The 23472-nt window shown below is 38.2% G+C and overlaps 1 protein-coding gene across 4 annotated transcripts in view; it reads right to left on the reverse strand.

The window, feature by feature from the left end:
• The window catches only part of ssbp2b (single stranded DNA binding protein 2b), a 109097-nt gene that overhangs the window by 12837 nt on the left and 72788 nt on the right, over nt 1–23472 (reverse strand). For all 4 annotated transcript variants that reach the window (XM_067434121.1, XM_067434122.1, XM_067434123.1 and 1 more), the window contains exons 5-11: nt 20751–20840; nt 3917–3976; nt 3513–3579; nt 620–690; nt 455–522; nt 312–357; nt 139–174 (exon numbers count right to left, since the gene is read on the reverse strand). In XM_067434121.1, the coding sequence (XP_067290222.1) occupies nt 139–174; nt 312–357; nt 455–522; nt 620–690; nt 3513–3579; nt 3917–3976; nt 20751–20840 (438 nt within the window). The remainder of the gene's footprint in view (nt 1–138; nt 175–311; nt 358–454; nt 523–619; nt 691–3512; nt 3580–3916; nt 3977–20750; nt 20841–23472) is intronic.

Here is a 23472-nt window from a genome sequence, read left to right on the forward strand (position 1 = left end):
CCAAATTTATTGAATGCATTTATTAAAACCTAATTTTTGTCCTAATAAAGAAAAATGTTTATTTGACTATGGAAAATATCTGATGAATCTCTCCATGGCTGTTGAAGGCGTGTAAATGGAGAGGGTCACGGCACTTACCACATAACTCCCGGGAGATGCTGAGGAATACGGGATCTTAAATGCCACGTGGATCCGATCAGACAGAAAAACAGAGAGAATGTCAACAAAGCAGATGCTCTTTAAGTGCAAACATTTACCTACAGCTGTAGTGACTGACATTTCACATTGAATGCATTTTAGAAATGCCTTACCGAGTTGGAATTTGGTGGATTTGGCCACGGTCTTCCTCCGGGACCCCTATAGTAGGGTGAGATGTGTTGTGCTCATTAATGGTATTAAAGCTATGGTAGGAAATAGTGTTATAATGCAAATACGTGTTATAAGAAGTATGTACATATTCATCCCAGGCATCCCAGGACCTCCAAGAGCATTGAGTGGTGGTCTCATACCCCCTCCATATGCCTGGAACAATAAAATAAAAAAATGATGTAGCAAAGTGTCTTTGCACATAGTTTAGATGCTGGCTATGGTCCCCCGGCGATGGGTGTGATGGTCTTACCTGTGGCCCAAGAGGTACCATCCCCCTGGGCGGAGTCATTCTCTGCATGGCCCCGCCCATATTTGGATGACCTGTCCAATAAAAGGTTCAGATGTAAATTTAAATAAGTAAGTAGCAAGCGGCAAACACATTGAGAAGAATCTCAAAAGAAGATTTCATAAAATAATGATTTATGTCTCTATATACACTGCTCAAAAAAAAGTTTCAGTTTCATCTGCTTTAGTGTTAATGAAATTAACCACAGCTGCACTACATGGGCAACAGTGAGACGACTCCCCATGAGTAATAATGGTTTTACAGGTGTGGAGGCCACTCATATTTTTTCCCCTACTAATCTTTTCTGACTGTTTTCACCAGTTTTGCATTTGACAAGGGTCAGTGTCACTACTGGTAGCATGAGGCGATACCTGGACCCTACAGAGGTTGCACAGGCAGTCCAACTCCTCCAGGATGGCTCATCAATACGTGCCATTGCCAGAAGGTTTGCTGTGTATCCCAGCACAGACTCAAGAACATGGAGGAGAATCCAGGAGACAGACAGTTACTCTAGGAGAGCTGGACAGGGCCGTAGAAGATCCTTAGCCCATCAGCAGGACCGGTATCTGCTCCTTTGTGCAAGGAGGAACAGGATGAGCACTGCCAGAGCCCTAGAAAAATGACCTCCAGCAGGTGTGAATGTCTCTGACCAAACAATCAGAAACAGACTTCATGAGAGTTGCCTGAGGGCCCGACATCCTCTAGTGGGCCCTGTGCTCACCGCCTGGCACCGTTGAGCTTGATTGCCATTTCCCAATGAACACCAGAATTGGCAGGTCTGCCACTGGTGCCCTGTGGTTTTGAGAGGTTACAAATGAGAGAAGGTTCAGCCTGAGCATGTGACAGACATGAAGGGGTGTGGAGAAACTCTGGAGAACGTTATGCTGCCTGCAACATCATTCAGCATGACTGGTTTGGTGGTGGGTCAGTGATGTTCTGAGGAGGTATATCCATGGAGGGACGCACAGACCCTTATTGCCATTAGGTATTGGGATGAAATTGTCCTTGGACCCATTGTCAGACCCTATGCTGGTGCAGTGGCTCCTGGGTTCCTCTTGGTGCACAGCAATGCCTGGCCTCATGTGACGAGAGCATGCAAGCAGTTCCTGGAGGATGAAGGAATTGATAACATTGAATGGCCACTACGCTCACCTGACCCGAATCCAATAGAACACCTCTGGGACATTGTGTTTCAGTCCATCTGACGTCACCTGGTTGCACCTCAGACTGTCTAGAAGCTCAGTGATGCCCTGGTTCAGATCTGGGACACCATTCGTTGTCTCATTAGGAGCGTGCCCCGACGTTGTCAGGCATGCAAGCATGTGGGGGTCATACAAACTACTGAGTACCATTTTGAGTTGCTGCAATGACATTTCTGCAAAACTGACAAGCCTGCTGCATCATTTCTTCACTTCGTTTTTTGGGGTGTCTTTGAATTCAATCCTTTGTAGGTTGACCCTTTTCCCTTCCTTCAAATGATGTGGCATCCTTGCGTTTATAACACATTACCCAGTCCATATTAGTATAGATATCCAGCATGATATTTTTCCCCATTGAGATCTGATGTGTTTTCAAAGTGTTCCTTTATTTTTTTTGAGCAGTGTATATTTTAATATAAAAATAATGTACTTGTAAAATGGTATTATGGCCCATTTACATCAAGTATGATAACTATAACGACAAATATATAGTTTAAAAAATCGAAATATAAATATAAAAAAAAAAATACAGAATCCAAATCCACACAATGGCACAGAGAAGCGGCCCCAAAAAATGAAAACTTCGAAACAGACGAAAAAACTACAGTGTGCTTACAATAAACAGAACAATGTTGTGCATAGGTGTGGACGCTAATATTGTTATCTTTATAGTTATTGTTCTTGGTGTGATGAGCTTTAAGGTGAATCTCAAGGGGAAAAAAGTACACAAGAAATGTAACAAAAAATAATCACTGCCTCCCCAAAATCTTTTCTAAATGTATTTATTAAAAGTTTATAAATGTATTATGATAATATATATGTAATATGGTAATATGTATGGAAATGTTCTACATGAATTTATACATTATTATAATATTTATTATTATGATAATATATACTTATTTAATGTGATAATTTAAATGGCTTTATTCTACTTTTTTCTTGAGGTGAATCTCATGAAATCTGTCAGGAAATGTAAAAAAAAAAAAAAAAAAATGAAATCCTTTCTCAAAAATGTTATATATTTCTATATATATTTTATACTACTTCTAATTATAATACATTTCATATGGTAATATTAAATGTTTCTTAAGGTGAATCTTATGGAAGCTGTCAAGAAATGTAAATAAATAAATAAATAAATAAATAATTATATACATATATATCTATATATATATATCTATATATATATATCTATATCTATATATATATATATATATATATATATATATATATATATTTTTTTTTTTTTTTTTTTTTTTTTTTTTTTTTTCATCACACCCCGAATTAATATTTTCATGACAATGAACCATAAATCAATTAATCTCTTTCCCATTACTATAAAACAAAACAAAAAAACAATTATAAAGAATTTAAACATCATGGAAGAATTTAATTTAAGCTAATTAAACAAAAAAAAAAAATTGTGTCCGGACTTGATTTCCATTACTGAATTACCATAATGAGATTGAGTTTATTTCTTTTTTTTCCCGCATTACGGTAATGAGAATTCTGAGGGAAAAGTGCTTAATTGCTATTAAAATAATGTCATAAAATAGGCTTTGTTTACTTCATGCAAAACAATTTCTTGTTTTTCCTGTGGCAAATATGACCAAACATTTCACTCTATAAAATGGTTTAATTAATTGCAAACAAACCTTGTTGTCTTGATGGGTCCATGCCACTGGGTAATAACGGCTGGTTTCCAGGGACTCCACCTAATGCCTGAACCAGTCAGATACAGTACAAATTAACATACATTTGTCAACATCATCCAAGCAGGGGTAGATAAGGCCCATTAGCTGCCCTTGGGCTATGACATTAGATCAGGACCCAAAATATCACATTTAGGAGAGTGAGAAAGTATGACTGGAAATAAAATGTGGAGCCTTAAGCGACAGCAAAAGTACTATTAGAGGTATATTAGTCTTGGCTGAAAAGTCTTAGTATGACTCACAGCAAGTTAATTAGACAAGACTAAAATAAAACATTTAAACCTCTAGTCACTCCATCATGTGCATGTATTTCTGTATTGAGATGTGTAATTGAAACGGATAAGTACCTGATTGGGTATTCTGAGAGGTGGTCTGGGGCCGCCAGGATAGCGCGATGACATGAAAGGCTAGAAAAAGGAAGAGATGTCATAAAAACTTCCAACTCTACAGTCACATTCCTCTGTATTGGCTCACTAAAACACCATCTAGAGACCCAGCAGTGACCATTCTGATCTGTAGTCTTTTTTAAGAACTGTACACACTAACTGAACTAGCTTTTCTTCAGCTCTAGGGGCATTTACTTAAAGCACCAGTAAGATCAATAGCACTGAGAAAGTCTCCAGAGAACAGAAAACAATTATATCCAAGCATCCAACCGAACAAGGCCATTTCCACCTCCACATCTGAGGTGAGATTGAGAAAAAACCCTTGATGACAAAGTAAACATACTATATGTATCTTAGACCAAAAGACTAAAAAAAAAAACTCAAGAAAACGATGATGAGATGTCCTAATGCCTGCTACATCCTATAAGATCATTACAAATCACACTGATGTGGATCTGTGCGATGATGACACCTATTGAATCATAGGATACGACGCAAGATATAGTAGAATAAAACATCAGCATGCGCTATAGAGCAAGTGAATCGCACTTTGGCAATTGTGGGGGTTTTTTGCGATTAAAAAAGAGGAGGAAGCGAAAGTGGAGAATATGGCTAGGGAAAAGAGGCCAACCTGGCATGCCAATTTTGCAAATAGAGCTTGAGGTAAGAAGTTTTAAGTTTTAGCGGCATGTCTCGTTGATCAGTACGCCATTTCATGTTGCATTTTTATGGGTTAGTCAGTAGACGTAGATCGTAGCAACTAACACACTGTGAGATGACCATGCAAAATGTATGAAATTGTCAGAAAGTTATTGCAGGCTATCTTGGGTCGCAAGAACCTATGAACCATTTAGGAGCCACAACCACAGAAATCGGCCACGCCCTTAATTATGCAGAACTTTAAGGCTTTATATAATGTAAACGAATGAGTTATAAAAAAAAAGACCCCCTCACAGTTGTCATGAAGGGCAAAAGTAGTTATATGGAGCAAAGCCACAAATTGTACCCGGCTGTAAACATGTTTTTTTCTGCTGTAAAGTTGGGCAATTTTAACAGAGCTCAATGAGATTTTGCTCCCTTTTGGAGCCTGCCTCGAGCGGCTAGTCGATGAATTGCAATTTAAGTCACTTCCGTATTGGCTTCAAGAGAAACTGGGGGAGGTTGCCACTTGGGTGAGATGCGGCATGACAAATCCCGATAGTAAATTGATCATGAACGGCCGCGTCCGGTGTAGCCACGGTGTCTTAAATTAATGCACATTCTGCCGTGTTTTACCTAATCTTTCCAATCTACACTGCCAAAAAGCGCGTAGATGATTTGAAAACTACCATGGCCCAGTTGTACCCAACACAACTAAATTAAAAAAGCAAACATAAATTCACAACACAACGACCTAAATCAAACCACAACACAACGGAAATGCTCCAGACCACTAGGGGGCACTCTGAGTGCGGTAAAGATAGTTTTCCTTGCCACTGTTCTATAGATTCAACAGTCTTACAAAGATATCAATACTACGATCAGTTTAAGTTTATGTAACCATTGTATACTGGCATGAATATTAATTAAAAATCACCTAAAACAATTGTTTAATTGTTAAAGGACAACTCTGGCGAATTTTTAAGTAATCTTGATCGTTATATCTTTGTGAGTAAAGTCTATAGAAAAAAAAACAAAAACCGGATTGGTGCTTGCAACGCAGAGTTATTACAGTTAATGCCCAGAGCCCCCCCTCAGCTAAAACGGCAGGTTTGGGGGCATAACGTAAAGGGTGTCTTTGTGCCTCTTAACAGACACAAAATGCAATTAAAATGTCTGTCCAACATGAACAGGTCCCTTACATCACTACGAGATGCGTTTAGCCACTCAGCCATTGTTTAAATTCACCTGTTTTAGGCGGCTAGCTGTATCTTGCGCCGAAGTCTCGTGGGAACGCAGCGGTAGCCGGAAAATCGAGAAAAGCATCGTGTTTATGAAGAGGCTCTGCTCATCGGCTTGTCAGTCCTCAGTATTGAATGTGTCCGAGATAAATAGTTTTCGATTCTGTACTGCTGACCCGATGAGGACTTTATGGAGAGGACCGCTGCTCGTTCAGTTACTCGCTCATGCTCAGTATCAGCGGCTCGTGAGTTCATCAGATCTCTCAGCAAAACATGACTCAGTTCAGTGAACGGTTGGAGTTACAACATATAATTCAAGACATTAGTTTATTTATATTCGGAGGGACTGTCACTCATGTCAGAAAGTGAGTAACTAAAGTAATGCGTGCGATCAGCGCTGATTTGAGACGCGAACTGTTAAGAACGATTCAGTCCAATTTGGTGAACTGGTTTGCCCGGTTCACAAAAAAGATCAATTCGTTCATGGCCGGGCATCACTAGAGTGATGATCCGATCGGGCTCACGAGTGAAGAAGAAATGGTTTGCGTTTGGGCCTTTCCGAATTGTAAAATTTTGCAGCGAACACTTGACTAACTTACACAGACACAACACAGCCAGGCCGGTTGAAGAAAAATGCCATTCCGTGGTTAAAGACGGGTGCAGCCACTGTGGAGGTTATGTAAACTTTATTGATCCTTCCATTTGGGTAAACCCGGCTTGAGAAAAGATGTGCAGTAATTTAAAATAATCTTGTTGTCATGTAAGGGACCTGTTCATGTTCGACAGACATTTTAATAGCATTTTGTGTCTGTTAAGAGGCACAAAGACACCCTTTACATGAATGCCCCCAAACCTGCCGTTTTAGCTGAGGGGGGGCTCTGGGCATTAACTGTAATAACTCCGTGTTGCAAGCACCAATCCGTTTTTTTTTCTTTCTTTCTATAGACTGTACTTACAAAGATATAATGATCAAGATAAACTTAAAAATTCGCCGGAGTTGTCCTTTAAGTCATTTTATTTAATAAAATTATAGGTTTAAACCACTTGGTGGAATTGGCAGTTGTTCCCTTAGGCATCATGCGCTGTCATTTCTACAATCATTTTATGAAGCGACGAGAATAGTTTTTGTGCGCAAAAAAACAGAACAAAATTACGACTTATATAGTGATGGTCAATTTCAAACCAAAGCTTTGAACCGTTACAAATCAGTGTATCGATTCATGATTCAGATCGCATGTCAAACCGCCAAACTGCTGAAATCACGTAACTTAGGCGATCCGAATCAGGAATCAGTGACAATCATTTCATACAATGATTGTAGAGCCGCTGTAGTGAGATGGACTTTGTAACGCCGTCTTTAGTGCCTTTATGGGTCTTGAGAGAGGAAATGACATTGGTGTCAATGAAGGCCTTTCTGAGCCATCGGATTTCAACAAAAATATCTTCATTTGTGTTCCGAAGACGAACCGAGGACTTCTGGGTGTCGAACGACATTAGGGTGAGTAATTTATGACAAAATTTTCATTTTTGGGTAAACTAACCTTTTAATTAAAATTCTGCTTAAATGAAAGTGTCACACAGCTATTCTACATTCCTTCACAAGCCGCTTGTGCTGTTTGTGCAACTAAATCTGATGAGCTGTAATAATAATAAAAGTATTCATTTCTTTCTTACTGATCCCAAACTTTTTATACATGCAGTCTTATTGTGACGTTGTACAAGATGTGCTTCCTTTCTGTAAACAAGTGAAGAGTTCAGTCACATTGATCAGTTCACAAGGCTTTGGTGGTTATACGCTCAGAGTCTCATTCTAGAGATCAAAGCTCAGACGAGGGGCCGACAACTATCGATAATTAAGGGCAATAAGAGGTTCATTTACAATCAGACCTTATTATGTGAAAATTGGACATCTTCACACTGTATTCAAGAAAATGCATCTCTTTGTTCATCAAAGAGAAGGTCGTCTCGGAGAGAGATCATGTTGTGACCTGAATGTGCTGAATAGGTTCAAGATTTCAGCCACATTTCTGTATTTCTGTGCAGCTCTTATAAAATACATGTAGAATTACAGAGATGTTGATGTCGAAACAAAAGGTTGGGGGTTGGTTTTGATACTTGGCGTAAGGAACATTTCAGTAAATAAAAAAAAGTAAGAGTAAGTTAGGATTTTTATGTGCCACCGAACAGTCACCTAAGGAGGTAACCATAGCAACAGCAGGCTGCTCCAGAACTTTCAGTTAGGATACATATTGGCTAATACATCGATAAAACATACTGTAAATGCCGCCATTATCTATCACTTAGCTTGCGCAGACTAAAGCCAGAACGCGCGAATGTCACAACAGGAAACACGCACGCACGCCCTCGGATCAGTCGGACGTAGTGGTGTACAAGAGGTAAAAACGATATAAATACTGTTTGTTTTCTCACACAAACCGCTCATTTGGTGTCTTAGGCCATCAGTGTGTACTTACGATGGGGAATTGTTTAATTTGGACTTCTCTGTGTATGCTCTTTGAGGTGGTGACCATAGACCTGCATTATGTGAGGCACAGACAAGAACGGTTTGACCTTAAATGATCAAAATTGAAACTACTGGGGAAACAAATACTCCTACATCTCGGATGCCCACGAGGTAAGCTAAAACATATCAAAATTTAATTTCAAAGTGAACTATCCCTTTAATGGAGTTCAGGGGGACAGTCGTGGCCTAATGGTTAGGGTCAGACTGGTAACCCGAAGGTTGCGGGTTCAAGTCTCAATACTGGCAGGAAATGGCGAGGCGATATGCAATGCTGTGTGTGTCCATGGTTTGCAGTGTGTTAATATGGGCTACATGGGTTTTCCAGCAGAAGTGGGCTACTTTTAATTTGTTGCTGCGGGATGATTTTAGACAAGGCCAACTCCCTGGGTGTATGAACATCGAATTTTGGCTGTTTTGGGCTATTTTTGATTGATCATTGTGCTAGATTTGTTCCGCAGACCTGGCAACCCTATTTTAGACACATACATCAAGAATATAGCTGCATATTATTTCAATTGACAGTATAGCTGTATCACATTCTGAAAAACATTGAAAACAAATGTTCGAGATCTCTAACTTTCATTTCTGAAATCTTGATCCTGAGTAGAAAGAGCGCTCGACCACTTGTGTATCTGTCTCTCTGCCGGGAGCCGTATCACAGTTACTTTATGTGAGAAGCGGTACATGCTCTCAGGGATCTGGCTCAGTTGCTCAGCGCTGTCTGACATGCTCACCGCGGCCCTGGACACCTCACAGTCACTGATTAATTATGGACTGAGGTGAGAGGCCTGCATTTGTCCTCTTTAATAATGGATGAGTGAGGTCTGTGGACTTCACCGAGGTGAACAGAAAGGTCTCCTTACAGGTAGAACCAGCAGAGAGTACATTCTCAGCCTGTGTTTACTACCCTCAGGTTACAAGCCGTGCTGATCAGGAACCAAATCCCTTAAAGTACTGTATATATACCGCCGCTGACCATAGGAACAGACCCCAGATCATCGGCTCCTGTCTATGATGCCATATGAATACCTGCCCAGGTCTAATATCTAAAAGCCAGAATAAAATGGAACAGGCCATTCATCTAATCTAATATCTGTCCACTGCATAATTCATGGCTTAAGCTTTCTAAAAATAACACACCGGCACAATCATTCATCTCTCTAACAGGTTTTGGCAAAAAAGGCACAAAGAAGGTGATCCGGCTTAAGGCTGGAATTTGGAGTGTGTCCGTACGTGCCTGTGGACTAGTCTATTTTTATAACAAAGTGAACATGCATCAGAGACTTCACTGACGCAAGAATAGACATTTCAGCAGATATTATTATTTTTTATTTTTTATATATTCTGGTGGATAAATGATAATATAAATTGTTTGTTGTTTTAAAAACTTTTTAATCTAGAACTGCACATGGTTCAAAACATCAAGACATTAAATATAATTTAATATAAACATTTCCATTGTTCATACTGTACATTTTAATATTATGATGCAATATAACATATTTACATAATATATATATATTCACCATATATATATGACCAGTCTTACAAAGATATAAACACCTGGGCCACTGTGTGAATATAATATAATATAATATAATATAATATAATATAATATAATATAATATAATATAATATAATATAATATAATATAATATAATATAATATAATATAATATAATATATAGGCATATTAAAACCAATAATAAAGATTTATCAGTATTATATCTTTTATCCAACAGTATTAAAGAAACATGTATGCATCTTTCATAATGTACATAATAATATCAAAGTGCATAAATTCTCTTTTATTTTTTATAAAACAAAGTATACATTTATAATATCAACCATTATTGGCATTGGCATTTATTGGTATCAAATTCCAATATCAGTGCACACCTAAAAATGATAATATTTGTAACACAGAAATACCATTATATTGAGTATTCCTAGATACATGCAAAAGTAAGTAAATAACACCATTTAAAGGGGAAATATTATGCAAAATTCACTTATATAAGGTTTGATGTGTGTCCACAGTGTGTGTAAACAACCAGCCTATAATGGTAAAAATCCCCATCAATCATTTTCAATCTCTCATAACACACTTTTCCCCCTATTCCCACGTAAGAGTAGGGAAAGCCTGCCCATGTCTGTTGATGATCTGCCCTTTTAGCAAAGCATTTCTGTTCACTCGCTGTAGCAGCTAACGTTAGCTAGAGTATTACAATGTCTGCGCCAAAAAACATAATAAATGTTCTGTTGTTCCATTACAATAAAACTTAAGATATAACTTCATGTCCAGAGCAAGCAAGGATGCCACTTCATCTTGTGAATGTTGTGCAAATGTCCTTTCTGGATGAGCTTTCTAGAATGCTGTACAGCTAATATGGCAAAAGTTACCATAGTCTCTGACTGTATTCACAAAGACTAGAGCTATGTCATTAGTTTTATCCTGAAAACGCATTCATTCATAAACATATTTACTATGGATTGTAAAGTCGGGTGATGGATGTGTTACATTCCTACACCTATACAACAATTTATAGATTATTTATAGGCGGTATGCTAATCGATGAGTTGAATCCATGAACCATTCAGCAATGTCCAGGTCTAGACTAAAAGTTGCAACCTCTTCCTAAGTCTCTCATCTGTGGCCGACTCGGGTTCAAACGTGTAAGGCTGCACTCCACAACTGGTTATTTCTGACATTTTTGCTGCGTAAGATTAGTTTTGTTGTTGACGTTGTATCCGGATCTCGTGTAAAGGAGACACTGGAAAGGGGGGAGGCAGCAGCAGCTCATTTGCATTTAAAGTGAAAGACAAAAACAGCGCGTGTTTGCTCACACCTAAATAAGGACAAATTTGACAAGTTATAATAAATTATCTGGGGCGTATTATGAGCTGAAACTTCACAGACACATTCTGTGGACACCAGAGATTTATATTACATCTTGTGAAAAGGGACATAATATGTCCCCTTTAATGTATACTATTAAAATTGGACAACTTGTCACTGGGACAGGACACTAAAATCTATACCCGCTGCATCCGCTGCACAGCAGGAGTACATTGGGGTTCTGCCCCAATGATAAGCTTTTGACCCTGCATATCCATTGAATGTTCTTATGTCTCCAATCTTTGCACATCACTGCTTTTCTGCTGCAATTAAAACAGCGTGCAACCATGGATAAGGACGGAGAACTCCAGAGTGAACTGAAGCTTCCCTTGGGTGAATCATCTCCATTAGTCTGGTGGGAGAGCAGTATCTCACACTCGGACTAGAGTAATACCCAGCATGCTTCACTCTGACTCTAATCAGCAGGATCTCTAAGGCCTCCAGCCCTGCTGCAGTACCATCTATTCCCTGTTATCAAGTTACATCAAATTATGCGTATGAAATATTAAGTGCTGCTGGACACCCCTGTTCCAGAATGCAAAGAGACGAATCACTGATTTCCAAAGAGCACAAAGTGGTCAAAAAGTTGTATAAATGTCTCAACATTCGATTAAAAGAAAATAGCTCAAGTAGATTTTCCAGCAAAACATTTAGAAAAGGAAGACAGACAGACAGACAGATAGATAGATAGATAGATAGATAGATAGATAGATAGATAGATAGATAGATAGATAGATAGATAGATAGATAGATAGATAGATAGATAGATAGATAGATAGATAGATAGATAGATAGATAGATAGATAGATAGATAGATAGATAGATAGATAGAGAACACCTGGCCACTCTTGTGGATTTGCTACTGTTACCCTAAAAAAACCTAGAAGGCTAAAGACATGGCCGGTAGATACTGATGTAAGCAATAAAACTACAATTAATAAAATTGATGGGTGTGTTAGATTTATAGTGTGCAAATAATCAAACTTCATGGAATGCTATGGCAGATTCGTTAATTTCATTTCATTTCCATGGCCGAACAGCTGCATCTAAGCCAAGAGCAATGCAAAGCGTCAGATGCAGTGGTATAAAGTACACCGCCACTGGACTCCAGAGCAGTGGAGACATGTTATCTGTGATGAATCATGCTTCTCTGTCAGGCAATCCGATGGGAGTCTGGGTTTGACGGTTGCCAGGAGAACGGTACTTGCCTGACTGGACTGTGCCAAGTGTAAAGTTTGCTGGAGGGGGGCTTATGGTGTGGGGTTATTTTTCAGGGGTTGGGCTTGTCCCCTTAGTTCCAGTGAAAGGAACTCTTAATGCTTAAGCATATCAAGACATTTTGGACAATTTCATGCTCCCAACTTTGTGGGAACAGTTTGGGGATGGTCCCTTCCTGTTCCAACATGACTGTGCACCAAAGCAAGACCAATAAGACATGGATGATCGAGTTTGGTGAGGAGGAACTTGACTGGCCTTCTTCAACTTGATAGAACACCTTTGGGATGAATTAGAGCGGAAACTGTGAGTCAGTCCTTGTCTAACATCAGTGCCTAACCTCACAGATGCGCTTCTGGAAGAATGGTCAAAAATTCCCATAAACACACTAGTAAACATTGTGGAAAGCCTTCCCAGAAGAGCTGAAGTTGTTATAGTTACAAAGGGTTGACCGACTCCTTATTAAACCCTACGGATTAAGAATGGGACGTCATTAAAGTTCATGTACATGCAAAGGCAGGCGTCCCAAAACATATATTACCTAAAGTTATATATAAATAAAATAATGGAACGTACTTAGCTTTATACATCTACTATATTCTTCAAAACACCAGTTGATTAAAATACTCTGAACAAAAATGATAAAGACAAGTGGAGTTAGTTCGGACAAATGGTTGAATGGCAGTGTCATGTAGCTCTTGGGCCTTTGGGAGGCACTGTTAGACTAAACTTTTTTTGTTTGATCTAATGACAGTCTGTTGGAAATCAAAGACTGTTACAGTGGCTGACTCACTACAACAAAGACAAAACAACTGAAAAACTTATTTGAAACGCTCCATACTGCGTTCTCCGTTTATCATATGTTCCATTATTAAAGCCTCAACAATGCCACAATGCTAATGGCATGTCTAATCACAGATGCTCTGGTGGAAGGACATGTTGTATATATTAATATGTATATATTTATGCACTAACATACACATTCCGATTGCGTTCGCTGATTTAACATGGATTAAACAGATGGCACATTTAAGTCTCAATCCTTTAGTACTGAAAGCCAAGAATCAAATTTACGAATTGAGTGTTTCTGACACAAAATCATTTCCAGCCCAGATGCGCTGCAGCAGAGCAGCCACAGAGCATCCGCAGAACACCTGACTGACAAGCCATATGCCTGAAACACTGAAACTTCCACCCACCTATACAGACATCTGAGGAGCAGAACTCGTCTATATGTATTCAGTAGAGTCTGCATTCACTCTACTCACATTCACAGGCACAATGGATCTGTGGATTTCTTCATACTGTCTGAGCTTTGAGATTAAAGGCTCGCAAATACTTGTCCTCATTTGACCATATGAAGAGGGGGGCGCATTTGTTAGAGCCCAGCGGTGTTCGGGAAGATACTTTCAAACTACAAGAAAAATTTAAAGTCATTAAAATTGACCCAGATTACTTTCTTAATACTGTCTTTGGAATCTTTTGCTCCGCCTCTGAAACCGAAGATCCAATGATTATGATCCAATCAATTCCTGAAACATGTCTCAATCAGAAATTTAAAATATGTGACTTACAGTGTTATAATATTTTTTTTGGGGGGGGGGGGGGGGGGGCTGATGCTATTTCATGCATTCTGACTTATTTACACTGTTAAAGAGTTGAATTCTCAAGCTAATCGTGGGCAAAATGTAAAAAAAAAAAAAAAAAGTTGGACATATGACATTTTTATATGTAATAGTACTAGTTCCGGGGCTGTACCAGACAGGGTACCAAAACGTACGCCCGTCGGCAGAAATTCTTTCTTGATCTGGGTGCGCACGTATGTGTATATATTATGTGTGTGTGCGTGCGCGAGGTTCGCTCTTTTTTTACGAGGCAAAATGTAAAAAAAAAAAAAAAAAAAGTTGGACATATGACAAATATTCAAAATATTTCCTTGTGTGGGCACTTCTCCCAGATGAGCGCATGCGCACTTCAACAAGAGCGAGAACAAGAGCGCGCCCATCAACGAACCTCGTTCGGGTTACGGTGGCTGTCGGCAGCGTAACCACAAAATCAACCACGTCACTAAAGAAGTGTGTTTGTTTTTGGTTGTGAGGGAAAGATAACCTTGTTCAAGCCGAATAACCCATCATTAAGGAAACAGTGGATGCTGTTTGTTTTTCCGGAGCAGCACTGGAGTTCTGCAAGTGTGTTTGTCTGTTCCTAATAATGAGTTGAAACCCCAGGCAGTGAGTGAAACTGCATCGAATGTGTGTTTTGTTGGCAAATAAGTGCCTTACAGAAGACTTCTTGAATCTATTCAGTTTTTCCTTCTTGAAAATAATGTATTTTCACTAAATATCCTGTGCTGGAATTGACTTGTTAATAAAGTAATGTGATAAAATGTCAACCCTGTTGTCTGTTTTGTATTTTGCTTAATATATTTATGTTTTTTGTCATTTTTGTCTTTTGGGACAGTGAGAAATAAACAAGTGTTAAAACAATTTAAAATATTTAATTTGACCAACCTCACAGTTGGATAAATGATATTTTCCAATGGCTCAATGTATTATTTCTGATTGAGCCCATGTTAACAGACTGTTGCCACAATTGATACAAATAAATTCACAGAAATCCAATTTGGCCAATTGAAAAATGTAGAATTTTCTAGAAAGTCACTAGAATATTTTGAATGGGAGAGGCCTGCAATTTTTTTTACAGTGTATAATTATAACTTAAGTAATATTAATTAACAACGTGTACTTACTGTAGGGTTAGGGTATGGTTGAGGGTTAGTTGCATGTAAATATGCACAATTTCCTGTAAGTACATGTAACATGTAACAAGGACACTGTAAAATAAAGTGTTACCGAAATGTCACATCATAAAAGAAAAATAGTGATTTAGTTATAGCTTATGGTATAGTTTACTACACTTCTATTTAAGATGCAAATATTTTTTAATATTTGATAAATATAAATATCAATCAAATGATATTCCAATGATAAATGATTTTTGCAATCCGAGCAAATTTTAGCTGAACATTTTTTAAATGTATCCATGTCTCCACATCAATACATGACTTATTAAATATGCACATACACACAGATCATTTTGTGACTTTCCATAGACAATGATTTTTATACTGTACAAAATGAATATTCTATCCCCCTACACTAACCCTACCCCTAAACCTACCTATCACAGAAAACCATTTGAAATTGAGATTTATGAGATTTATACATACTATGAAAGCTGAAATAAGCTTTTCATTGGTGTATGGTTTGTTAGGATAGGACAATATTTGGCCGAGATATAACTATTGAAAATCTGGAATCTGAGGGTGCAAAAAAAAAAAGAGAGAAGAAAATCGCCTTTAAAGTCCTTAGCAATGCAAATTACTACTAATAATACATTTTTGATATATTTACGTTAGGAAATTTACTTAATATCTTCATTGAACATGATCTTTACCTAATATCCTAATGGTTTTTGGCATAAAAGAAAAACAGTCATTTTGACCCACACAATGGTTTCGTTTGTTATTGCTACAAATATTCCGGGTGACTTATGACTGGTTTTGTGGTCCAGGGTTAAAAATTATTCTTTAACATTAACATTACATTTCGATGTTAAATTCCCTATTGTTTTAAATAGAATTGTTCTATAGTCTATACAGTATTTAATGCAATTACATTAGAAGTAACTGTATTTAAATTGCAGAAAACTTTAAGGGAAAAGTAATTCAATTACAGATTACTCAGTAGTTCATTCCACCCAACAGTGGTGAGGACCAGTAAAATGTTGTCACTTGTCATTATATTTATTTTAAGTATATTTATATGTAAGGACATTTGGTATAGCCAAGTATAGCCAAACCTGCATGCACGCAAGTTAGGCTTTTGTGAATTGTGGGGACTTGGCGTAATGGCGTAATGGATTTCACACTGTACATTCTATCCCCTTACACTCCCCCTGCCCCTAAACATTCTGCATTTTTACATTTTCAAAAAACATAATTTTGTATGTTTATGAATCCATTTACATTGTGAGGAGCCACAATGACCCCACAATGTAATATAAACAAGTACACACACACACACACACACACACACACACACACACACACACACACACACACACACACACACACACACACACACACACACACACACACACACACACACACACACACACACACACACACACACACAGCCAAATCAAGAGAATCAAACGTTGACTTTTTCATTCAACTTTGACTTTTTCTTTTTCATTCATGTACATGAACCTTCTGTATTCGCTAAATTTAAATGCCTTCCCAATGCATCATATAAGAGAAAGTGAGATAACATTTTTGGAAAGCATGTTTACTTTCTCGCTCAGCTGTACCGCAGTGCATGCAATAAAATTATAGTATTTTAGCATTCTGCAATGTTTCGTGGCATATTATTCCATCCTTATTCCAGATGTACATACTGTTTCCGAGAGAAAGCAACATTAGGTCATGCCATCAGCCAAGGGACACTGGAGGGCGAGGGCCAGCTGGGAATTAGGTGTTGCTTTGAGAACACATTTTAAGGGCAGCACAGGACGTCTCAAGGGACAATACCGTCTTTGAGCGAGAAATGACACGCTTCAGTGTTCTTAGAGGGGAGAGAGTGGGAGTGAAGAGAAAGTTAAGGATGAGAAGCTGGAATGGAGCGGAATGCGGATGCAGCGCCTTTAATAATGCATCTGCTGCTCTTCTGCTCTCGTTCCCCCGGAATCATCTCGGCTTCAACATCCTTCACCTCGTTTCCGTGCATGTGTGGTCCCCCGCTTGTCTGAACCTCATCGGAAATGCTACAGTATTTTAGCAACACATGGCCGACGCACTTTAAAGGGTTAGCTCACCCCCCACCCCTCAAAAAAGAAATGAGGATTCTGTCATCCTTTACTCAATGTCGTTCCATGCTCGTTTTATTTCTTTTGTGGAACTTTTTTCGGTGCTTGACGGCCATCATTATGGAAAAGGGAACTCTGGGTGTTCTGCAATAGATCTTCATTTGAGTTCCACTGAAGGAATTACAAAATTTCCATTTTGGAGTGAACCACTCGTTTAATGTACAAAATAGACGACAATCGTACGACTGTGCACGTGGAACAAAAATCAAATGTTGATAACCAAGACAGACTGTTCCAGTCAAACGCCACGGGAGGCAGATGAGCCTTTGTTGAGCCACTTAAGAAAGATGATTTGATCTTCATAGCTTATCGTTCTATTAGACGAGCACCATTAGCGATCTGCGGGGGATTCCTGTGCCCCCTGCCACACGCTTCGAGATCTGCTTCAGTCAGTCAGTCTGTTGGAATCCTGTCGCTCTTAATCAAACCAATTACAACACACTGGGTGTCAAATACCACATCTCCTTAGGACGGGGACGTTACACACAAAGACGGCTGATTTATGAGCACTCTTTAAGCTGACTTAAGAACTCTTCGTCTAAAGAAATACCTCATATGCCAACACAGGTGTTGAGTTACACAAACTGTGGCGGTAAACAGACTCCAGAGGAACTTCCCGCTTTCCTTCAGTAATGAGTGTTCGGTGCATCTGGGTCGAAGCGTTACGTCGCATCTGCCCAACTTTCCATCAAACAGATGATTGAAGGCCATACATCACACTCACCTAAATGTGAACAGCAGGAAATCTCTTTTTTTTTCACAGATCACCACACCAGGTCACAATCATTTTCTTCGAACAATCGCACTGCATCCGTAAGGAGGAACAGAAGAAGGTTCGTTTAGAAGGAACCATTCAGCCTCTAAGAACTAAGCCACACGTGTGTGTTATGTGTTATTTTCTGTTATGGCTCACAGAGACAGAATTAAAAGGATTTAAAGACACATTCGTCCTAAAATCCAGTGAAAGATTCAGACAAAGATCTAAGAGAAAGGGAAGAGAGTTTATTAAAGGAATGTGAGTATGTACACATAAGCTATGCTTACGCAATTTGACTCGCATGCAAACCAACAGACAAAAAAAACCAAGTTCAAGCTCATTAGGACTAGTGTATGATGGTGTGAGCTTTAGGAAAGCTCTTATAATGTCCGTAATGGGGGTAGTTGAAAAGTTTGGTATGGCGTTTTATACCCTTTGTAATGCCATAAAATATACAGAAACCTAAAATATACATTTTCAATCTATTATTATTTACAATGTAATGCATATTCAATATTTCAACAGGACATATAATATACATTTTCCACTTTATATTCAAAAATGAAAATAACCAAAATGTTGAAATTATGTTTTGAAAGATAATTGATTTTGATTGGTTTTTAATAATAATAATCCATGAATATAATCTCTAAATAATTTCTATTAACGCGATGTTGACCTTTTGATGTTGACCTATAATGTTATAATCATTATAATTTTTTTATCATGTTGGAGTTTCAAAATTACAGTTGTAATCCAAATGATTCAAAATATTGGTTACATTTATAGACTTTCAGCTGTTTGTAAAAAAACAAATCAAATAAAAATAATTGAGATATCTCAACACATAAAATTGAGTTTCAAGTGGTTTCCCCAAATTCAACGGAAAATGCTACTTTTAATTAGCCTGACAAGCCAGACCCACATCAAGATGTTTGGTCTGGAAACTCACCATAGACAGGGCTCAATCCGAGGGGCGGGATAAACGGTTGTCTTTCAAACTCCCTCTGCACGCGATAGGATAGCGCTACAACCAACCAGAGCAACGAAGGTGAAACAGAGCTAGTTGACAGATTAAACATTCGCCGTATCCGGTCAGCAAAACTCCGAACACATCTTCCCTTTTTAAGAATGACTTCAGTGCCGTTCTTTGTTCTTTTCTCAGAGAAAAGCTTAACTCCAAGTCTTCCAGAGTCGCGGTCAAAGCTGATTCGAAAGACCGCCGTACGTCAGTTTCTGTGTTTACTAGAAGCACGCAAAAGCAACTCGGCCGTCATTATGCTAAGCCCCGCCCACCGACTCTACACACGATGTGATTTGCCCGACCAGAGTTTGCCGTTTACAGCTCAGAAATGTATTGAGAGTTGATAGACGACACTTGCGGCAGATTAGATTTGCTGCCGCTAGGGTGCATCTAGATTTCTAGGCTAACTTTTAATGACTGCAGTCTAAAAAGTATTCAACCCGCTGAATAGATTTCCTCAACAGCACAAGTCTGCAAAACATGCGTTGTCTCAATCAAGGGCTTCATTAGTTGCACTAGTTGTGTTTTAGCTAAAACACATGGGCTGTGTCTGAAATTGCCCCCTATACCTTTGTAGGTGTCCGAAACCATAGTGGACGTTTTTGAGTGCACTCATTCAATCCCACATTGCACTGCAGAGTGTACAGCTGATGTACGCTCAACAGCTAGAGAATACCCATAATGCACTATGGGTAGTGCGAGAGTACTGTGCTGAATTAATTCCTGTGTCTCTCCAAACGCGCTGGTTCAGCGTAATATCATACAGGTATAAATTCCATTTTAAATAAAAAATGGAATTTATAAAAATTGATCAATAAAAATTGAGAAAATATTAGAAAAGTGCAAATAAAGCCTCTAACGTGTTTAATAATAAGTGTTTCTCGGTTAGGAGTAGATTGGGGGGGGGGGGGGGGGCAATATAGAAGGCAATATAATTCTATATTGGATCCGACAGGAATGGTGCAACAAACTTATGCAAGTAAAACGTCTTTTTTATATGTAATAGTACTAGTTCCGGGGCTGTACCAGACAGGGTACCAAAACGTACGCCCGTCGGCAGAAATTCTTTCTTGATCTGGGTGCGCACGTGTGTGTATATATTATGTGTGTGTGCATGCGCGAGGTTCGCGCTTATATCGACAGATCATGCAGGTGCAGGCCATGTAATGCAATCGCGGGTGGATGAGAAATAAATCATTGTGTTTTTTTGATAAAGGCAAGTTGCAGTTGCCACTTTAATAATCTTCTCCCTCATGTAATCTGAACTGACAGAGGCATAGATAAATCTACTATTAATCTGTGTGCATAAAGCATGCAACTTTGCAGAATAAAACCACAAATCACCTTGAGGAATACTATTCCCACAATGCAATGTCCTCAACTTGACCATCCATAGCAAACAATATACATTACTGCACAATGAGCATTATATATATATATATATATATATATATATATATATATATATATATATATATATATATATATATATATATATAAAATGTGTATAAAATTTCTGATATAAGTCTGCTGGGATCATAGCTCTGCATAACGTATGCATGTGTATGTACCTGAAAGAAGCCCGGAGGAACGGGGCCGACTGGCATACCCTCTCCTGGGGCCATGTTTCCAAGGACAGGGCTCGGAGCTGCCGCTGCACTCTGCAATCACAAATTCACACACAATTCCAGTTAAACAGCACATCCAACACACACACACAAAGCTAGCAGCGCTTACTCAAATGCTTCACTGTGATGGTCATTCACCACTCAAGGACAAACACACACAGCCATAAACAAACACTCCCTGGAAGCCAAAATCTACATCTCTTAGACAGACACATGGATACTGTCAACAGCTGCTAACCACCAGAAGAACTGGCTTTCTGTCTGAAAATGCATTCAGCTGCCTCCGAAAAATAAAAGCAAGCAGTCAGGGATGGTAGAGGTCAGATGGCAGGCCAAAAAGACATGAAATGAGACAGGATTACTCTGTCTGAGGATGCAGAGAGCCGCGGGCGGCCCCAGACCCCATGCAGGGAGCTAATGAGGAAGCCGTTCAGGTTCCTGTGCTAGACTCCGTAAACCACACACTCAGCGCTAGAACAGAAAAGGCAGAGGTGGATGGATGACAGGTCGTCCCTCTGGTCATGTCCAAACTTAAAGGCTGCATCCCAATTCATTCCTCCCCTTTTCAAATAAATAAAATAAATAAATGTTATTTGTTTATACATTTTCTCCTTCTTATTATTATAAAAAATATTACCATTAATAAAATATATATATAATACTGAATAATAAATATATAAATAAATAATATACAATTATTTATTGTATTATTATTACATTAAATAAAAATAAATATTAACAATAGTAAAATCTGCAAAAAAATATGTATATATAATATTGAATAATAATAATAATAATAATAATAATAATACACATATAATCATTATTAATTAAATTAATAATAATGACTATATAAATAAATTATATAATATATATAATAATCTTATTAATAAATTAAATGTCATAAGAAATATTATCATTAATAAAATATGTAAGTGAATATGTGTATATAAATATATATATTTATATAATCTTTATAATTTATATATATATATATATATATATATATATATATATATATATATATATTAATAACTATAATGTGTGTATGTCATTTCTATCTATCTATCTATCTATCTATCTATCTATCTATCTATCTATCTATCTATCTATCTATCTATCTATCTATCTATCTATCTATCTATCTATCTATCTATCTATCTATCTATCTATCTATCTATCTATCTATCTATCTATCTATCCCATTTCAGTAGTCATTTTACTATTTTTTATTAGTTTTTATATGTATTTTTATTAAATTGGTTTTATATTTTTTGTACAGCACTTTGGTTTCACTGTTGTTTTTAAATGTGCTTTATAAATCAATAAACTAATTTACAATATTATATATGAAGACTTTACATGCAAACAACTCTAAATTTTTATTTTAAATAATTTTTATCAGGATCCTATGTGTAAGGTTCAGTATTTTCACTTTAATGGCAATGAAAAGTTTATAAATAAACATGTCTGTTAAAACAGCCTCTTCTATGTAACTGAACGCAGTGATGAACAGCTGTATTTTACTAAATATTTTGCTACAAAACAGAAGAACGATAATGTTTTTTAAAAACAGGTTCATCACAACACAATGTGACGTGAAAAGTCGTCACACTCCACTGCTTCTCAGCGGAAAAAGTAGTTGCTGGAGAATCTGCATTGTTTTGAAAACACTCGAGCCGCAGTCACACTACTGAAAAATGTAGTGAAGTTAGTAGCGTCACTGATTTTAGTTACAGTTAACACTGTACACAAAAATCTTTGTTTTGACATCTGACAACAGCCGTCAAGTGGCAAACTGACTGGGACTGAATGTTTTATCTAGCGCAAGGGGGCTTGTAAGTGCCACAGCTCCGGGCAGGATTGGCACACTGGCACGGCGACAGAGCCAAGACGGGATGTGCTGCAATGACTTGAGATTGTGTGCGCCGAGCATTACTGACATGCAGGCGGAGAGAAAGGGAGAGAGAGACACACTTAGACACAACAGTCTGATTACCCCTGGCACACAGGGAAATGAGCAGGGGAAATGCACTCACATCCGCCCAGTAATAACAAAGAAGTTGCTGGCAAATTGAAGGTGGAGATATATATACGACTCGGAAGGAGTGTTTTCTAATGCTGGACAGCTATACAACAGGAAAAGCTACAGCACTTTCGACAACAGTTCAACAAGATATAATAAAAATCACTACTGGTGCAAACATCCGTGCTGTTTAATCGACGCTGAAGCCATCTTTTGTCACAGCACACTCGTGGTAAATAAGATCCTGCTGCGAGGGGCTGAATATTGTGTTTTCCTGCAGTAATGCTGAAGTCTCATCTCCTGATAGTAGCGGCACAATAATGAGCCTAATGCCCTCCGTGCTGAGCAAGCAGTCTATCAAAACTACCAACAAAGATAAACTAACGTCCCTCGGCTCTTCACGGGTCCACAGTCAGTCATAAAACCCTCGCCGCCGAGGGCACAGCAATAAAATCTGGCCTCTGATTAGAGTAACTTTCATTTAGCGTGCATCCCATTCAGGGGAAACTAAAATGGCACTAATGTAATAAGAAAAGATGTCTGACTGTCTTAAAATCTAAGTGATAAAAGCGTTAACAGTGACACACTGAAGCTAATACATTTAAGTGTTTGGCTGAGGAGAATTTGTGACCCGTGTTT

Source organism: Pseudorasbora parva, chromosome 23 (assembly GCF_024679245.1).
Source record: "Pseudorasbora parva isolate DD20220531a chromosome 23, ASM2467924v1, whole genome shotgun sequence".
Classification (NCBI taxonomy): Eukaryota; Metazoa; Chordata; class Actinopteri; order Cypriniformes; family Gobionidae; genus Pseudorasbora; species Pseudorasbora parva.